This window comes from Perca flavescens, chromosome 2 (genome assembly GCF_004354835.1).
Source record: "Perca flavescens isolate YP-PL-M2 chromosome 2, PFLA_1.0, whole genome shotgun sequence".
Classification (NCBI taxonomy): Eukaryota; Metazoa; Chordata; class Actinopteri; order Perciformes; family Percidae; genus Perca; species Perca flavescens.
In genome coordinates, this window is record NC_041332.1 from 38,401,785 (window position 1) to 38,419,364 (window position 17,580).

At 40.1% G+C, this 17,580-nt stretch overlaps 1 protein-coding gene across 1 annotated transcript; it reads right to left on the reverse strand.

The window, feature by feature from the left end:
- Window positions 1-14,079, reverse strand: tmem176 (transmembrane protein 176). Its single transcript, XM_028594621.1, has 7 exons — window positions 13,753-14,079; window positions 10,641-10,769; window positions 7,992-8,102; window positions 7,250-7,306; window positions 4,231-4,377; window positions 2,722-2,838; window positions 1-854 (listed from the first exon to the last, which is right to left on the reverse strand). The coding sequence occupies exons 2-7, from the start codon at window positions 10,764-10,766 to the stop codon at window positions 795-797; spliced, it is 618 nt and encodes a 205-aa protein (XP_028450422.1). The 5' UTR covers window positions 10,767-10,769; window positions 13,753-14,079; the 3' UTR covers window positions 1-794.
- Window positions 14,080-17,580: the final 3,501 nt, after the last annotated feature.

Genomic DNA, 17,580 nt, shown 5'->3' on the forward strand with positions numbered 1-17,580 from the left:
TCATTTGTCAGCTTTGAGCTTTTAATGTACATTTGATGTGTTGACAGTGTCATAAAAGAGGAGAATACATAAGCAATCACTTATTTTGTGTATAAGACAGATTCTTCTTCCCACTCTGTCTCCGTCCGTCCCCTAGGTGCACTGAGAGCCTGCACCCAGAAAGTTTGGTACCATTATCAGGAGACATTTTCACATTTCATGGCCACAAAAGTGTCTTGGGATACTTTTACCAAGGAGAAAACAATCTCCTTGTTTATTCATGTGTCAGTCTGTCTACTTTAATGCATCTTTCAAGGTGTCATATTTGAACCATCATGCCAATGTGTAAGAGTTAGGTCTCCTGCACACTGCCTGCGTGGCGTGAGCGTGGCGTGAGTGGGCAAAAAAAAAATGGACACGCTCATGCCACGCAGGCAGTGTTCAGGAGCCCTTATTGTTTCTTCCATTACATTTTATTTACTACAGCTCTGTTGCTTATTAATAAAGTTTTGAATCACTTGGCTGACGTGTTATGTAATCTAATATTCACAAAAGCCCTTAGAAAGTCACGCTCTCAGCGGGTCACATGTCGGGTGGCACTGTGCTCTTGGGGGAATGTTGGGTCTAGACCTAGAGTATCTAGAAAGGGTCCTGAGATTACGTCCTTTATGATTTGACACTATAAATAAAATAAATGAATTGAATAAGTCATCGTTACAAGCATATAGTCAACGTCACTGCACATAGAACAGGGGATGAGTCGGCTCTGTGGAAGAGGTTGGGATGAGGAGTGATCCTACAGGTCCGCTGACTGGTCAGTTCAGGTCGGGGGGGTTGAGTGATGTGGGGGTGGTCGGAGCAGCCTCTCTGAGAGACTGGAAAAGAGAGCAGAAAGAGACAGTGAGCATCCATGACATCTCTCTTCTCATATCAGAACGTTTTCAAATGCATTCAGGTACACTGAAAAAGCATAGGATAGCCCAGTGTGCTCATAATGTACTGAATTCAGTCTGGAAATGTGGACTTTGGACAAGGTGGTCTCTGAACGCGCACACATCTCCAGTGGCTGACTGATATTAGATATTGGTTGAAGCTGTAGAAATTCCCAATGGGTGGTGCAAACTGCTAGTTTAAAAGAAGTGGCGTCTGTAATTGCCTAATAATTTCTGAGAAGTTTCCTGAAAATATCTAGTAATTTGGTACTAACTATAAGAAAAATAAGATTATCCCTATTCCTTCTGTCCTTAGCCGTAATTTACAGCCTTTTCAATGTTTTTGCTTTTTGTTTTTGTTGCCTTTTCTGATTATTTTTTTCTGCCCTTTTCCCCATGTTTTTTGTGCCTTTTTTAAAGGTTTTTTGTTTCTTTTTCCAAGTTTTATTTGTTGAGTTTTTTCTTTTTTTTTCTAATATTTTTTCGATGTTTTTGTCACTTTTTTCAATACATGTAACATGACCTCTCTAGATCGTTGGAGCTCTCAACCCCCCCAATGTTGAAGCCAAAGATACGCCCTTGACTACATTACAGAGCTATAAAAAAAACTATAGCAAAGTGGAAACTATACTGTTGTTGTAATTGTTTTGTTACCTTTAATTTCTTCATTTCCTGTGTAAAACCTAACCCGTACCCTCTCTCTCCTTCCCTTCCCCCTGAACTCGGTTGTACAAACTTGATTTGCAGCGGACCACTCAGGACACTGATGGTTGGAAAGATTGGTAACACTTTACTTTTTACTAGTTTTCTACATAAGCGTGACATGACAGTGACATAGTCATGACACATGAACCCTAACCATAATTTGTCATGACAAAACCGAATAACACTTACTAAAAGAAGCGTTATGTTATAAACATTTTTGACTTGTTTATAATGTTTTATGACACGTTAATGACATGTGTCATGTCACTCTCATGTAGATACCTTCAAGTAAAGTGTAACCGAAAGATTTTATGTTTGTGCTGCATGCTTCAGTTCTTTATAGACAAACCCTTTGTGGTCTGGCCACAGTGCTTATCAGAGCACATTTGTCTTTTCTCACAAGGGCCTTTATTCAAGGTTAACATAACCCTGGATTATCACATTATCGCGTGTGTCTTAAAGTTAGCTTTGATGTTAAGTATTGCAATTTGTAAATGTTTAGGACCCCTCCCCTCTGGCAGGAGGCTGCGGTCCATCAGCACGCCATAAGAACAGTTTCTTCCCCTCAGCAGTCAGCCTCATCAACAAGGCCCCGGACCCCCGCTGACCCACAGTGGCTTGGTTAGCTGTACTTGACTTGAGTTGAGTTTTTGAACTTCCAGCCATGTTGTCAACTATTTATATTATATATTCAGAAGAAGCCAATGTCTTAATGTACTGTATTATTTTGAAGCGCTTTGAGTAGTCGTTAAGACAAAAAAAGCGCTATATAAATACAGTCAGTGTCAGTGTCAGCTAGTATTGACTTCATCACCATAGCAACAGCCACAAGACAGTGACATAAATCCTTTGGCATGTATCGCGTATGAATTGAGCCTTGTTATTAGCTGAAAGACATTATTAACATGTCAGCCTGTTAATAATGTCAAACCACCACTAATAAAAGACCAACATGTCTTACAGCCCAATGAACATTGGAAGGAATTACTGGAATTGTTGGGTCTTTGTAAATTACAGAGTGTGGTCTAGACGTACCTGTAAAGTGTTTTGAGATAACTTTTGTCATGATTTGATACTGTAAATAGAATTGAAGTTGGAGTCTTACAGCGTACTGTCCGAAACCGCATCTGTGCCTTAAGAGAAGGAAGCCGAGCACGGCTGAGATGGCTGTCTGGGCCAGAGTGAAGACGAGGAGGGCCGACTTTATCCCCCGGCTCAGCCTCTGTTGGAAAGGACACAAAGCACGCGCATTAATGTCTGTTACCGCAACACAAACACGACACATGGATCAGGAAGGACAGCCGCTGGGAGTGGGTCGGACAGGATTTATTTATTGATTTTCCTTCTTCAAAAAAATCCCTTCGATGAATTTATCTGATCCCCAGTTACATGTAAACATCTCTCACAGGGAGTTTCTTTTCTTTTCTTCATTTATAGATAAAGCTATCCTGGCACTGTCTACATCTACACAGTTTTTAATACCTCACGTTTATTTTATACTGAGCTTATTGATGGGTGTGCTATATTTTTAAAATGTTGCAGTCAACGACATATCAATTGTCTTGGTGGCATTCAAATTGAAGGAGGAGATGCAGACCAAAACAATTGTGTTCAGGAATCATTAAATATCAATATACTGTATAAACAGTATGTGTGGTAAGTTCCAAGCAAAAACAGGCAGGGGAAAATAATAAGTACATGCAAGACCATATGAAGACTATATTTAAGTTATGTTAACAATTTCTTTCTATCCCCTCACCTTGAGGGATTACAGTCATATAAAAGAGCTGATGAAGATATCAAAATGTAGAGTCATTGTGTATTTAATGGGGGGCCAGAGTCCGGCAGGGCAGAGGAAGTACAGAAAGTGTCCCTGACCCCCTCCTTTGGACTGCACTAATATTCGGCGTCTCCAAAAGGACACCCCCAGTAATCAACATTTCCACTGGGTCCCCCTGAGATCTCATCTTGACACTTCTCATTTTAAGACTATTGGGTGGTTAAAAGTAGAAGATCGAGTCTCTCAGATTCACCTGTGCATGGTACATAGGACTGTGCATGGGGCTGTCCCCAAATATTTAATCAATTATTTTAACAGAGTGAGAGACATTCACAGCTACTGATTTTGTACCTGTATGTAAGGAGTCCTTTTTGTATAGCAATATGCCTGTGGAACAAGTTGCCAGGAAATCTAAAGATGGTCAGAAGTTTAGGAGGTTTTAAGCAGGCACTGAAAAAATGGCTCAGATGCCAATCGTAGTATGTTTTTTTTTATTATTATTACTGTATTGTCTTGATGAATCTATTTAATATGTGTATAGATGTGATGATTGATGCTTTATCTGCTGCCACTTGCTCCCCCCCTGTGTTATCCTGACTTTGTTTAGGTTTTTTAATGTATGGTGCAAAGCTGTATCGTATCTTATAACGAAAGGGTCAAATAATATGATATATTGAATATATGATATATATGATATGATATATATATATATGAATACAAATAATATGAATCAATCTATCAACCCTGCAGCATCACTTTACGGTTGAAGTATTTCAAGCGTTCAGATGTGTTGTCTGCATGGTGCATGGTGACCTTACTGTGGCTAGTACCAACCGTGGCGTATTGCTTCTCATTGCAGCTTTCATCCTGCGTCTCGACGCAGAGCACCTCAGGGTTCCTGTCTATGTCTACAGAGTAGATGATCACCGCCACCACTGACAGAACAGTGGACACAAAGCTCGCCAGCAAACACACCTGCAGCTGAAAAAACACACACATTTGAAATGTTATACAGGGGCAGAAAAGTCTAGCAGTAATATGAGCAGCTTCAGCTGTACAAGAACAGATGCAGTGACATAGAGCTGGACTTTAACCCTATGGGCCCTATCTTGCACCCAACGCAATTGCCTTTGTACACCGACGCATGTATAATTCCTATTTTGCACCCACATGGTATTTTTCCCTCCACAGACGCACGTCAGTAAATTAGGGAATGAATTTGCGCTCCCGGGGGTGGTTCAGCAAAAAGAGGAGGCGTGTTCAGGCGCAAACGTTCCCTGGTACTATTTTGCAGTTTCAGAAAACAATTCCGCCACAGACCAGGAAAAACCTGGTCTAAAGTCAGTGGCGCGTTATTCAGATGCTATTTTAGGGGCGCATGCTTGGCCATAATGTAGCGTGTGCACACAGCGCGTTTACACTGCGCTTCTCTCATCTACACGGACGCCGCAGTTCCCATTTCTGCAAACCATACATAATTACAAGGAAAAATATTACTGAAAATGCGCTTCAGGTGTTTGGATAGCTCAGGAGGCACTTTACAGTACAGTCCTCAAAAAGTTGCAAAATTCTTTGTGGCTTGTTGTATTTTACACAACATTTCCATGAATCATGGATGTGTTGATGACATAAATGAGGACATATAATAATAATAATAATAGTAATAATAATAATAATAATAATAATAATAATAATAATAATATACGGCGGGATTGGACACTTGAGGGTCCAGGAGTGGCAATGCGGGATGTGCTCCTGGTGGAGCGGATGGCCAGAGATGGAGTGTGGGGAGGAGGAAGGGACACAACAGGAGCAGGAGGCCCAATCCTCTCCAGACTTGAGGAGATGCGCCCGAGAGGACGCAGCAACATCACCACCCGAACAAGACGGGCATTTATTATTTTGCCGCATCCCGGACAGCTCCCGCTGGCGTGCGGGAGGCAAATCCGCCGTCATAATAGCAAACCGCCATGTAACAAGCGCACCTGCTCTTAAAGGAACACGCCGACTTATTGGGACTTTAGCTTATTCACTGTAACCCCCAGAGTTAGACAAATCCATACATACCCTTCTCATCTCCGTGCGTGCTGTAACACTGTCTGACGCCTCCAGCATTAGCTTAGCCCAGCACAGATCCTGCAGGTAACTGGTTCCATCTAGCCTACTGCTCCGAATAAGTGACAAAATAACACCAACATGTTCCTATTTACATGTTGTGATTTATAGAGTCACAGGGTGTACAAATAGCAACGTCACATGAGACACAGCCGTCTTCTAACTATAAACAAACTGGGAACTATAGTCTCAGAAAGGCGAAGCTGCTCTGGGCATCTCAGGTGCCGCAAGCATATTACTCTGCCCAAGTAGCAGAAGTAGCAGTGCTTTGCCTTTCTGAGAATATAGTTCCCAGTTTATACGGTTAGAAGATGGCTGTGTCTCATGTGACCTTGTTATTTGTACACGCTGTGACTATACAAATCACAACATGTAAATAGGAACATGTTGGCATTATTTTGTCACTTATTCGGAGCAGTAGGCTAGATGGAACCAGTTACCTGCAGGATCTGTGCTAGGCTAAGCTAATGCTGGGGGCGTCAGACAGCGTTACAGCACGCACGGAGATGAGAAGGGTATGTATCGACTTGTCTAACTCTGGGGGTTACAGTGAATAAGCTAAAGTCCCAATAAGTCGGCGTGTTCCTTTAAAGGGAATGTGAGATGACGCTCTGATTGGTTTATTGCACGTTACGCCCAAACCACACCTAGCTACTTCAGACCAACCCATTTTAGATCCGCCCACAAAGCTACTTGCGTTTCGCGTTTGATACTTGCGTTTCAGATCGTTAAAATAGAGCCCCATGTGTTTTAGCTGGTCACATTTCCTTGGGCATGTTGAATATTTGCTAGTCTCTAGCAAAGTCTAATGTATCCAGCTCTATCTCCACAGTGCTGTGGAGGAAGGTCTGACTTCAATCAATCAATTAATCAATCAAAATGTATTTGTATAGCGCTTTACAACAACCAGCCCGTATACAAAGTGCTTCACATCAGGAACTAAGAACAGAATAAGAATTGCAATAAGAAGAATGAAACGTAGAAAACAGTAAAATCATAAAAGGTTACATAGAAACAGGAAGAGGAAATTGTCACACCACTAGTGCGTATTAAAAGCCATTCAAAACAGGTAGGTTTTGAGTTTAGACCTGAAAAGAGCAACATCTGTAATAGTGCGAATATCAGGTGGTAACTTGTTCCAGAGTCTCGGGGCAGCAACCGCAAAAGCCTGATCACCCCATCGTTTGTACCTTGACCTCGGCACTTCTAAAACCAGTTGGTTAGAAAACCGCAAAGACCGGCTGTGCTCACGCAGGGTTAAAATCTTGGATAAGTACTCCGGGGCCAGGCCATTAAGGGCTTTAAAAACAAACAATAAAATCTTAAAATCTATTCTAAAACGCACAGGGAGCCAATGTAGAGTGTAAAGAACGGGAGTGATGTGTGCACGTCTAGATGTATTTGTTAAAAACCGAGCAGCAGCATTTTGCAGCAGACTTCACCACAGATGCATTCTGGGATCGGAGAAAAAAACGCAGTGGGTTGTTGGCATCTTTTTAAACCGATCACAATCATTTTGGGCGGTGCTAAGCTCCAGACGCAGTGACAGTGACTCTGCTAAATAGTCTCAGGAAGGAACCTGTTTTGGTAGAACATTTGCAACCCGCAAAAGAAAACACCACATACAATATTAAATGAAGTGTAGATACAATACAGTAATGTGAGCTTGTGAGAGTGTGTTTAACTATGCATACACTCTTACACCTTCTAGTTGCATGTATATGTGTTATAGACTCACAATCTTCATGCTGCTGTGTTTGTCCAAGACGATAGCGACCACTCCCGCTGCGATGAACTGGGAGACAGGAGACAGTCAGCACAGGGGGGACATCACACAACCAGGAGACAGGAGACAGTCAGCACAGGGGGACATCACACACCAAGGAGACAGACAACACAGAGGGACATCACACCCAGGAGACAGTCAGCAAAGAGGGACATCACACACCCAGGAGACAGGAGACAGTCAGCACAGGGGGTCCTCACACCCAGGAGGCAGGAGACAGTCAGCACAGAGGGACATCACATACCCGGAGACAGGAGACAGACAGCACAGAGTGACATCACACCCAGGAGACAGGAGACAGTCAACACAGAGGGACATCACACACCCGGAGACAGGAGACAGACAGCACAGAGTGACATCACACCCAGGAGACAGACAGCACAGAGTGACATCACACCCAGGAGACAGTCAACACAGAGGGACATAACACACCCGGAGACAGGAGACAGACAGCAAGAGGGACATCACACACCCGTAGGAGACAGTCAGCACAGGGAGACATTATGTTCCATTACAACATTAAGAATCCATTTGACCGAAGCCTTTAAAAGTTCATGTTGACTTTTTCTTTTCTTTTAAGAACACAAAATATCAGTAGAAACACACACACACACACACAGACACACACACACACACACACACACACACACACACACACACACACACACACACACACACACACACATAGACTCACCGTCAGGCCGCTCCACCATGGAACTCCCAGGTGGACAACCTCAGTGACCTCAGTGAAGTGCAGAGGAATGGAGTAGGACATGACCATCAGCCCCAGCATCACCTGGCTCACCTGGCAGACACCACACACACACACACACACACACACACACACTGTGACTTTGTCTGTAAAAGGTACTACATTAAATAAACTTCTTCTTATGAATACGCTGTGTGTGCTTGTGTGTGTGTGTTTTGACATCACTATTATTTTGTTTCAATTTTGATATTTAGCAAAACCTTTAGGTTTTTCACCCCACCTTCAAATCTTCAATGTCCAATGTAAAGTTATCCATATGTTGTTGTTTTTTATGTAAAACTGCCACAATCCTTCCAACACAACTTTTAGACCAACACGCCCACAGTCCCCCCCACAGTGATGAGTCCTGCAGAATGGGACGGCAGGTTTCCTGTAGCTGGTGTCACAGCTAACTGCTTCCCTGTGGAGTGTTGGACTTGTAGCTGTGCTTCTGGACCTGTGTTTTTCTATGAGTGCTCTCTGTTTAGTTTGTTTAATGCATGTGCTTGAGGCAGACATGCTGTAAACACACATGTACAGCATGTTTCACACTGATCTACAGGTGGCTGTAACACACCAAGACATGCACCAACAAAGACAGGAAGAAGTCTGTTAGAAAGTAAAGATGTAAATACTGCTGGATTGAAAATCATTTAAAAAATACTTTACAGTTTTATACGATCGCTATGACAATTTTTTCAATTCTTTTAACAGCTTTTCTAAACTCTTAACCCTTGTGTTGTCTTCCCGTCGACCGTGCAACTTTTTTTTTTTATTTAAAAATAAAACTTTCTTTTCAACATTTTGGTTTTCTTTTTTGAAACTGTTGTCGCTTTTCCTGATGTTTTTTTTTGCGCTTAATTTGAAATGACATTTTTGATGCTTTTTCCAACATTTTAGTCACTTTTTTCAACGTTCTTTAATCAATTTCTTTTTCAAATGCAATAAAATTGTATAAAACACCCAAATTCAATGAAAGTAGTGAACTGATTATGTATTTTACTTGTGAAGAACGTTGTATGGAACCATCCTGGTTATTGTTTTTGGCAATTTTGTAGAAACAAAATCCAAATTTCTGATATAGAAACTTTTTGAAAATGAGGACAACATGAAGGTAAACGCACCAACACACCTACAAGACACAATCTGCAAAAACATTTTATTCTCAAAATCACACATTGTAAACTCCAACAATGATTTTCAAAATACAATAATTCACTAACACTATACACTATGTTTACCAAAATAATGCAATCATGTCTCAAAATCAAATAATTCTTACAAAACACTAACACATGTTCTCTCCCAAAAGGAACATTTAGTCAATCATAGCACAATGTCATACAAAACACTAACATCCCATGGAATTACAGAAACTGTATTATTTTATATGTGTCAGTCAGGTCTGCCCTTATACAACAGACAGAAGTGATTGTATTGATCATAGATTGTGTTTTGCACTGCAGTTTCTCTTGAAGCCTCTCTACATTTTTGTTTTGTTGGGTTTAGTACATTTTTTTTAAAGATTATTTTTTGGGCATTTCCGCCTTTATTTGACAGGACAGCTAGTTGAGAAAGGGGAGAGAGAGAGGGGGGGGGAAGACATGCAGGAAATTGTCACAAGTCGGATTTGAACCCTGGACCTCTGCGTCGAGGCACAAACCTCCAAGTATATGTGCGCCTGCTCTAGAGAGACAGACAGAATTGTCCTGGTACTCGTCTTCCTCTCCCTCGTGCAGGCATTTTCCTCCTTTCTTTGTGTTCATCTTTATTGTTCAAATAGGACCTCTTTTATGTACTACCATATGGTCATGTGATTGAAAGACCCTCAACAACTTAGTTTGTTTCCTAGATGTCAATCAGCTGTGATCGATATATTTGCATATCTTCAATCAGCTGTTTCTCAGTAGCAATGGAACAAAATCCAGGGGATATATTTGTGTTTCAATTTACAATATGAACACCTGTTCACTTTGACTTTATTGACGTTATCTGTTCTGACATACAGAGTGAAAGCATTTGTAAATTTGGCAGTAAAGATCCATTGTTTTTGGTCTTGGATGAGCTTGTTGAGTATGTAAGTTCAAGCATTTTACATTTGTGTTAACTGTATGCATTTTGTGTCAAAGCAACAAGAAATGTGTTAATTGTATGGCCTACACAGGCTATACAATGTTGCTGTGTTAAGAGTTTAGCAAAGTTGTTACAAGTTTTGAAAAAAATGTCATAGCAATCGTAAAATACTGTAATGTTCGAGGTCACGGATACACACGTGTTTTGGTGAGTAACACTGTATGTAAAGATAAGTTCCACAAAGCACCTCTAAGGTCTACTCTTTCACTTTTGAAGGAGCGACGCTAGCAGTATCCCCCCTGATTCCAGTCAATATGCTAAGCTAGGCTCAACACATCCTGGACCTCTCTGCAGCAGATACACAGAGATGCAACAATGATGTTGATGTGCTCATCCGTCTCCTGGACGTCTCACAACTCTATCTTTCAGTACGTAGGACCCTTCCTTTAAATCTCAGTCCTTTTCTTAATTTAACCCACTCATCCCTCTCCCGCTCTGTGTGCTCAGTTCTGGACTCACCCCCAGACATTTGGGCTCTCCTCTCCTGACAGCAGCGCGCACCGCCTGCTGTCTGTCAATTAGCTTGGCAGCGTTCACATCCTGCAGCACCTGCACCGTCAGATCCCTGCTGACTTCCACCGCCATCGCCTGAACACAGGTACAGCAATGTTTTAAACAAACACACAAAGAAGATAGATCACAGCACAATGTTTCACAAACTTTATTATTCAGAACATGAATTTTGAGACAGTAGATTAATATAAATATTTAGGAACCATCATTGACAGCAAATTATCTTTTGAGAGCAACACAGATGCTGCCTGTAAAAAGGCCCAACAGAGACTTTTCTTTTTGAGGAAGATGAAATCATTCAGCTTGTGCAGGACTCTGATGACTTTCTTTTACCAGTGTTTTATTGAATCAGTCTTGACATTTTGTATTGTGGTGAGGTACAGTGGTCCTTCAATGATCAGCAAGCGTAAGCTAACAAAGCTGGTTGGACAGCTAGCTAGACTGTCTGACCAATCTGAGTTTTCTGTTGCACGACTGAAACTACTTTTGAATGTACACATGTTCCACCAAAACAAGTTCCTTCCCGAGGCTATTTTGCAGTGGCGCTGTCGCTCTGTCTGACACTTAGACATGTTCAATGGGATGAATACAACTATGTAGATGATTTAAATGAAAACAAATGTAAAAAAAAAAAGCTACATTTAGTTTTCATTAAGACTTGGAGCTGGTTCCCGTTCTCGTCGGCCTGGAGACTTCTGACAGTTCTACTTCACAGTTCTGTAACGTGACTCATGAGGGGGGACAGCTTTGTGTTGTGTTTGCTATGTTGCTGCCTCTCAAATGACCTTTTCCTGAATTTCCTGTTCCTGTCCCCAGTGGGTCCACGGTTACACATGTGAAAAATATTCCACTTTTATTGAAAATCCAATTTTGGTAGTGCTGTGATCCAATGGAACTGTACAACGATCCAATCAACTACAGGTTGAGGTCTCAGTTAAATAGTTATTTTATATTCAAACACAAACACAAACACAAACTGTCTCTTTCTCTGCCCCAAAACGGCAGCAGCTCAGACCAGCATCACGCAGCACTGTGACTGCTACTGTCGCCATGCAGGGGACAATCAACAGCTAACAGCTAGACTGGATATTAGAACTCCATTCTTCCAAGAGTGAAAAACAACATTTCAGATATCCTCAATGACATTCTTCATATCCACAATCAACATTCTACATATCTGCAACAGAATTGTTCCAATCCATCCAATTTCAGATACAAATGTAATTGGCATTATGACTAGTAAAACTGCAATTTCAGATAACCACAATCAGAATGAACAAAGTAATCTGAATAATGAATATTGTGGATATCTGTGTTTTTTTCATTTGGGATTTCTGAAATAAAATGATGACCAGTAACAATTGGATAGTAGGGGAGACCGGGGATAGTTGTAACAAAGGTCCAATTTCTCAAATTTTCTTAAAGTTTCTTGGAAAAGAAAGACACACTCAAATATTATGTTAAAAAGTAATTTCAATGTGAAATGAAAGATGTTCATGATGTAACATTTCACCCCAGTGTTTGGTACAACTAACCGGGCCGGAATATGGGGTAAATTGTAACATTTTACTCCTTGTATTTGTGAGTAAACCGTGCATTATCTGTTTGGGTTGCAGATATAACAGCTGCATAATTTAATAGCAGACACATGTAACTAGTTTGAATCACATTTTTTGCTCTTTTTGACAAGGAAGTATTGAATTACACATATCAATAAATAGCAATAATAGTATGGAGCTAAATCAGGGCCAAATGTTTTGTTCATTTGAAAAAAATATATATAGTTGAAAAAATAAAGCTTGAAATTGAAAATTTAAGTTTTGGTCAAAACTTGGAAAAAATAAAACCATGTATTCAAACTAAAAATAAGTGTACCAATTTTTCTTTCAGTTTGAATAAAATTTAGATTAAATTCTGGAATTATTTTGAATAAATTAGAAAATTTTCATTTTTCACTTTTATATTTGTTTTCAGTTCCACATTTCACCTTTACGGCTTCAAATCTTTTTTTTTTCGGTTTCAAATCTTTTTTTTCGGTTTCAGATCTGTTTTTCACTTTCAGATCATTTTTTTTCGGTTTCAGACTTTTGGCCCTGATTTTTGGCCATTTTTTAAATGGAACTTTGTCACTGGCATCAGTTTAAGTAAAAATCACATGTATATAGTGGATAGAAAGCATTCAGTCATAGTTCTCACAGTAACACCATTTCCTGAAGGCAACATGACAGAGGAGTCTTCTGCCTTCTTTGAATGGCTGTCACTCATAATGCCACGCCCCTCTGATTTGAAGCCACGCCCCCACGCAAAATCAGGGCCAAAAGTCTCAAACCAAAAAAAAATGATCTGAAAGTGAAAAACTGATCTGAAAACGAAAAAAAAAAGATTTGAAGCTGTAAAAAAAAGATTTGAAGCCGTAAAAAAAAGTTTTGAATCTGAAAACATGAAATGTGGAACTGAAAACAAATATAAAAGTGAAAAATGAAAATTTATAATTTATAATTTATTCAAAATAAGTCCAGAATTGAATCTATATTTTATTCAAACTGAAAGAAAAATTGGTACACTTATTTTTAGTTTGAATACATGGTTTTATTTTTTCCAAGTTTTGACCAAAACTTAAATTTTCAATTTCAAGCTTTAGTTTTTCAACTATATATATTTTTTTCAAATGAACAAAACATTTGGCCCCGACTTAGCTCCATATAATAGCATATCCAGTCCAACTATTAATCTCACTAATCTTAAACTTTTTTAGGATTTAATTTGGACAAGTACAATTAAAGTTGTCAGAATGTTATTGCTGATATCACTGTGACGGGTGAGAATATGATTGACTAGGAGAAAATCCTATTCTGGATATCTGACATGTCATCCCAGATAGTAGTGTTGGATAACATGTTTAACGGCTTGCCATACAAGATGAGTGCTGCCATCAGTCTATGCGCACTTTACGCACACATGATCAGAGCTTATTGCGTAAGCGTCAAACTCTGACGGTAACAGGAGACATTTAGACTGCTGTCTAGTTATAACAATGAACAAAATGTCTCATCCCTACCTTTTATCTCGAGATAAGTTAAAGTCCTTTTTAAGTTCAGGTGTCTTTCGACCACTCCCTGACTTTTCTTCTTTGCAGGCGGATGCTTGCGGGGATGTGTTGTTTATGGGAGAGAGAGAGAGAGAGAGCGCGAGAGAGAGAGAGAGAAAGAGAGAAAGAGAGAATGTGTTCTGCGTCTCAGCTCCTCCTTCGCCGCGCACTTCGTTTGGTGCATTCCAGAAACTTTTTGTTGTCGCTATAGTTTCCCCCGTTAAAAGTTCATCTAAACGTTTCCTCCGCGTGACAGCCTACAGCTGAGGTAAGGAACCCACTGCTTTATCTGGCACTATTTGTATTCATATTTAAAGGTAACAAATAAAAAGAAAGGTAAACAGAAAACAGTATGTGGTCCTCCCTGTCTATACCCGTATGTACCCTGTCTATATACCATAGACCAGGGACGTCACTAGGATTTCAAAACAGGGGGTGCTTATAGCCCCCAGGGTATTTTTAACTTGCATTTGCAAAATCTTTGCAACATCTTTTGTACTGTATTAGAGCTACACTTATGTCAACAACCAAGTCAAGAAACCGAGATGTTAACCAGTGAAAAGTAACAGACATATCCTCTTCTTCCATTTCTACTCCGTTCAACAAAAGTTACTGTAATGTTAGCTTTTCGACACATTAAAGCTGCATGGGGGAATTTACTTAGGCCAGACTTTGCTCCTGATGAGTTAGTCTGTAAGCAATGACTTAAAGGAGAACTCCGGGCAATTTTTACGTTAATATGTATGTATATGTATGTTTTTTTTGGCGGGGCATAAGATAAAGAGTGCCTTTGTGCAGACACAAAATGCAATTAAAATGTCTGTGCAACATGAACAGGGCCCTTACATGACAACAACATGCGTTTTCAACTCAGACATTGTTTACATTCAGCTACCCTGTTAGCTGCTAGCTGCCGTCTGGGATGAGTGAATGTGTTCAGGCTTCGGTAATAACCATCAAGCAGCTGTTTCGTGTGTATCTGTAGCATATATATCCATTTTGTGTGCGATCCATCTGGCGTTTGTGAATAGGAGTCTCGGTAGGGCTGCACAATTATGGCCAAAATGATAATCACGATTATTTTGATCAATATTGAGATCACGATTAATTATCATGATTATTTGTTGATTTCAGTGTTGCCACAGTTACTTTGAAAAAGTAACTTAGTTACTTTACAGATTACTTGATTTTAAAAGTAGTTTAGTTACTTTACAGATTACTTGATTTTAAAAGTAACAAAGTTTGTTTACAAGTTACTTTATTAGTTACATGCAGCAGCTGCCGACAACACCCCCACAGCCTCAACATAAAAATGACAACCGGTTTACTGTGAGGCAGCTCGGCGTTGCCAATAGTAGGATCTGGTTTATTATGGCACAAAAGAGAGCGAGTCAACCGTGTTTAAGGGCAGCATTTCCGCTACAACATAGGCCTACTGCCCGACCAACTTCTTCAACTCTCCCCCACTTACTGGTTTAGCACCAAAGTCCAGCTTTTGTTGTTTGGGTGGTGGGGGACCTCCTCTCTGCTTCGCTCCACCTGCTGGGACTTGCTCTGTAAGTTTGACTGCAGTGCTGCGACTCCAAATGGTTCTTTAAATTTGACGTAGTCGCCACCAGCACAGAGTGTACAACGAACCTTAATATTGCCGTCTTTAGCTGACACAAACTCTAAATAGTGACTGTATTTCCAGCTAGAAAACACACATCTCTCTCCTCCCTCCATTGTTGTTTACGTTTGTGTCGCTGCGTGGTACATGTGAACTGTCCTCATGCTGAAAACGTGACTTGTCGCATACGTGACTTCACTCCCCGAGACGCAAGAAGAAAGCAAAAATATATATTTTTACTAAGGAAAATGACAAAAATAGTAACGCACAGTGACTTGGATAAGTAATTTTAATCTGATTACTGGTTTGGAAATAGTAACGCGTTAGATTATTCGTTACTGAAAAAAGTGCTCAGATTAGAGTAACGCGTTACGTGGCATCACTGGTTGATTTTAACCAAAACAAATTTTATTGTCACATAGGCTAATTATAACTACTTTTACGTCCATATTTTGCTACATTCCTGCTAATGCATCCATATTGTGCTACATTCCTGCTAATGCATCCATATTGTGCTACATTCCTCCTTTATTGAAGGATAATGTGAAGGAGTATGCCATTTCAGCTAACGGCGCATGTGGTGCCCGGTATCTACTGGACGAAATAGCAAGGCGGATTTCGGTGGCTCATTACACTGCCACTTACATGTCTGCGTTGCGCTCTGATGCTCCGAAACCCACGTTAGAGGCAGCATAAACATTGCTGCATGTCACGCTAGTAAACACTTATAACACGTTACACAGCAGGTAACGTTAGCCTACCGTTAGCCACAGTAGTAACTGGATTAAGCACGGCTAAAATGCTGACAGCTAAACGGTGTAAAAGTGTGACTGTATTGTAGAGGATTCCAACAGCAGGATGTCCAACAGTCTGCTGCTAAAGCTATGAGCTAAAAGACACAAACTACCACTATGGTCACTGCTGTTGTCTGAAAAACAACAACAGACAGGACAAAATGTTGTGTTTACTGGTAAACTGATAAACATCGTGACCGGCTTATGATGACCGACTGCTACCTGTTGTGGAATTCTGCAATGCTCTGAAAGCTGCCAGTTCACACCAATGTAACCAGATGGTGCATTATCTTGAGCATGACTCTTTGTACTTCTGTCTAACTTCCGACTTTTCGGCTATTTTGTAGCTGGATAGGCCCATATATCATTTGTTGCATCTAAATATGAATGGGGATATGGTTAGTGATAATAAGATGCTTGATACGGTTGCAGAATCTTTGATTATCTACTTTGTTTTAATGCCGCTTGGCTCTAGCTAACTCTCACTCGTCCACGTACCGTTACCGTGCACGTGGGTGCTCGTTGAGCCTCTAACTGCCATTTCGACCAGCTGACAGTTGTAAAATATAATTAAAACACACTAAACACTGACACCAAGGTTATTTTAGTTTTGCATTTTTCATTAGTTTTTATTTTTATTTCGTTGAGACTTTTTGTTTTCAAATTCAGTTTAGTTTTAATTAGTTTTCAAAGCGGGTTTGCTAGTTTAGTTTAGTTTTTATTTTTTGAAAATGCTTCGTTTTATTAATCTGTAAGTAACGTGTTCCAGGAAAAACCTAAATAGCCAATAGACTAATATAAAGAAGACATACATCAACAGGTGTTTTGACAGGTGTTCAATTTGACGTGGAATGTCGGAATTTCTGGGTTCCCAGTCAGAAACTATAGTCTATAGACTGTATAAAACAGGTCTATGGTCGGAAATTTCAACTCTGAAAGCTATAACGTTATTTGCTCTGTGAAAGACATTGACAAAGACGAAAACTAAGGACATTTTCTCGATAATTTTATTTTAGTTAGTTTTGCAAACAGACATTACAGTTTTAGTTTAGTTATAATATTTTTGTGATGCCTCGTTTTTATTTTTATTTCAGTTAACGACAATGTTTTTTCCCACCTAGTTTTCGTCATTTTGTTCGTTTTCGTTAATGATTATAATCTTGACCGACACACACAGATGAATGGTGAAGGAAGATTGATTCACCATAGTTAGTGAAAAATATTATTGTTGTTCTTATTATTATTTAGGGGGGCTTAGGAAATTTTTAGGATAGCTTCAGCACCCGTAAAATAGGCCTAACGACATCCCTGCCATAGACTAAAATAATGGACGGCTCTGAGAAGTGAAGCTAAAGCTGAAGCTCCTTAAAGCTGCATTCTCTCTAACTTCCAGCA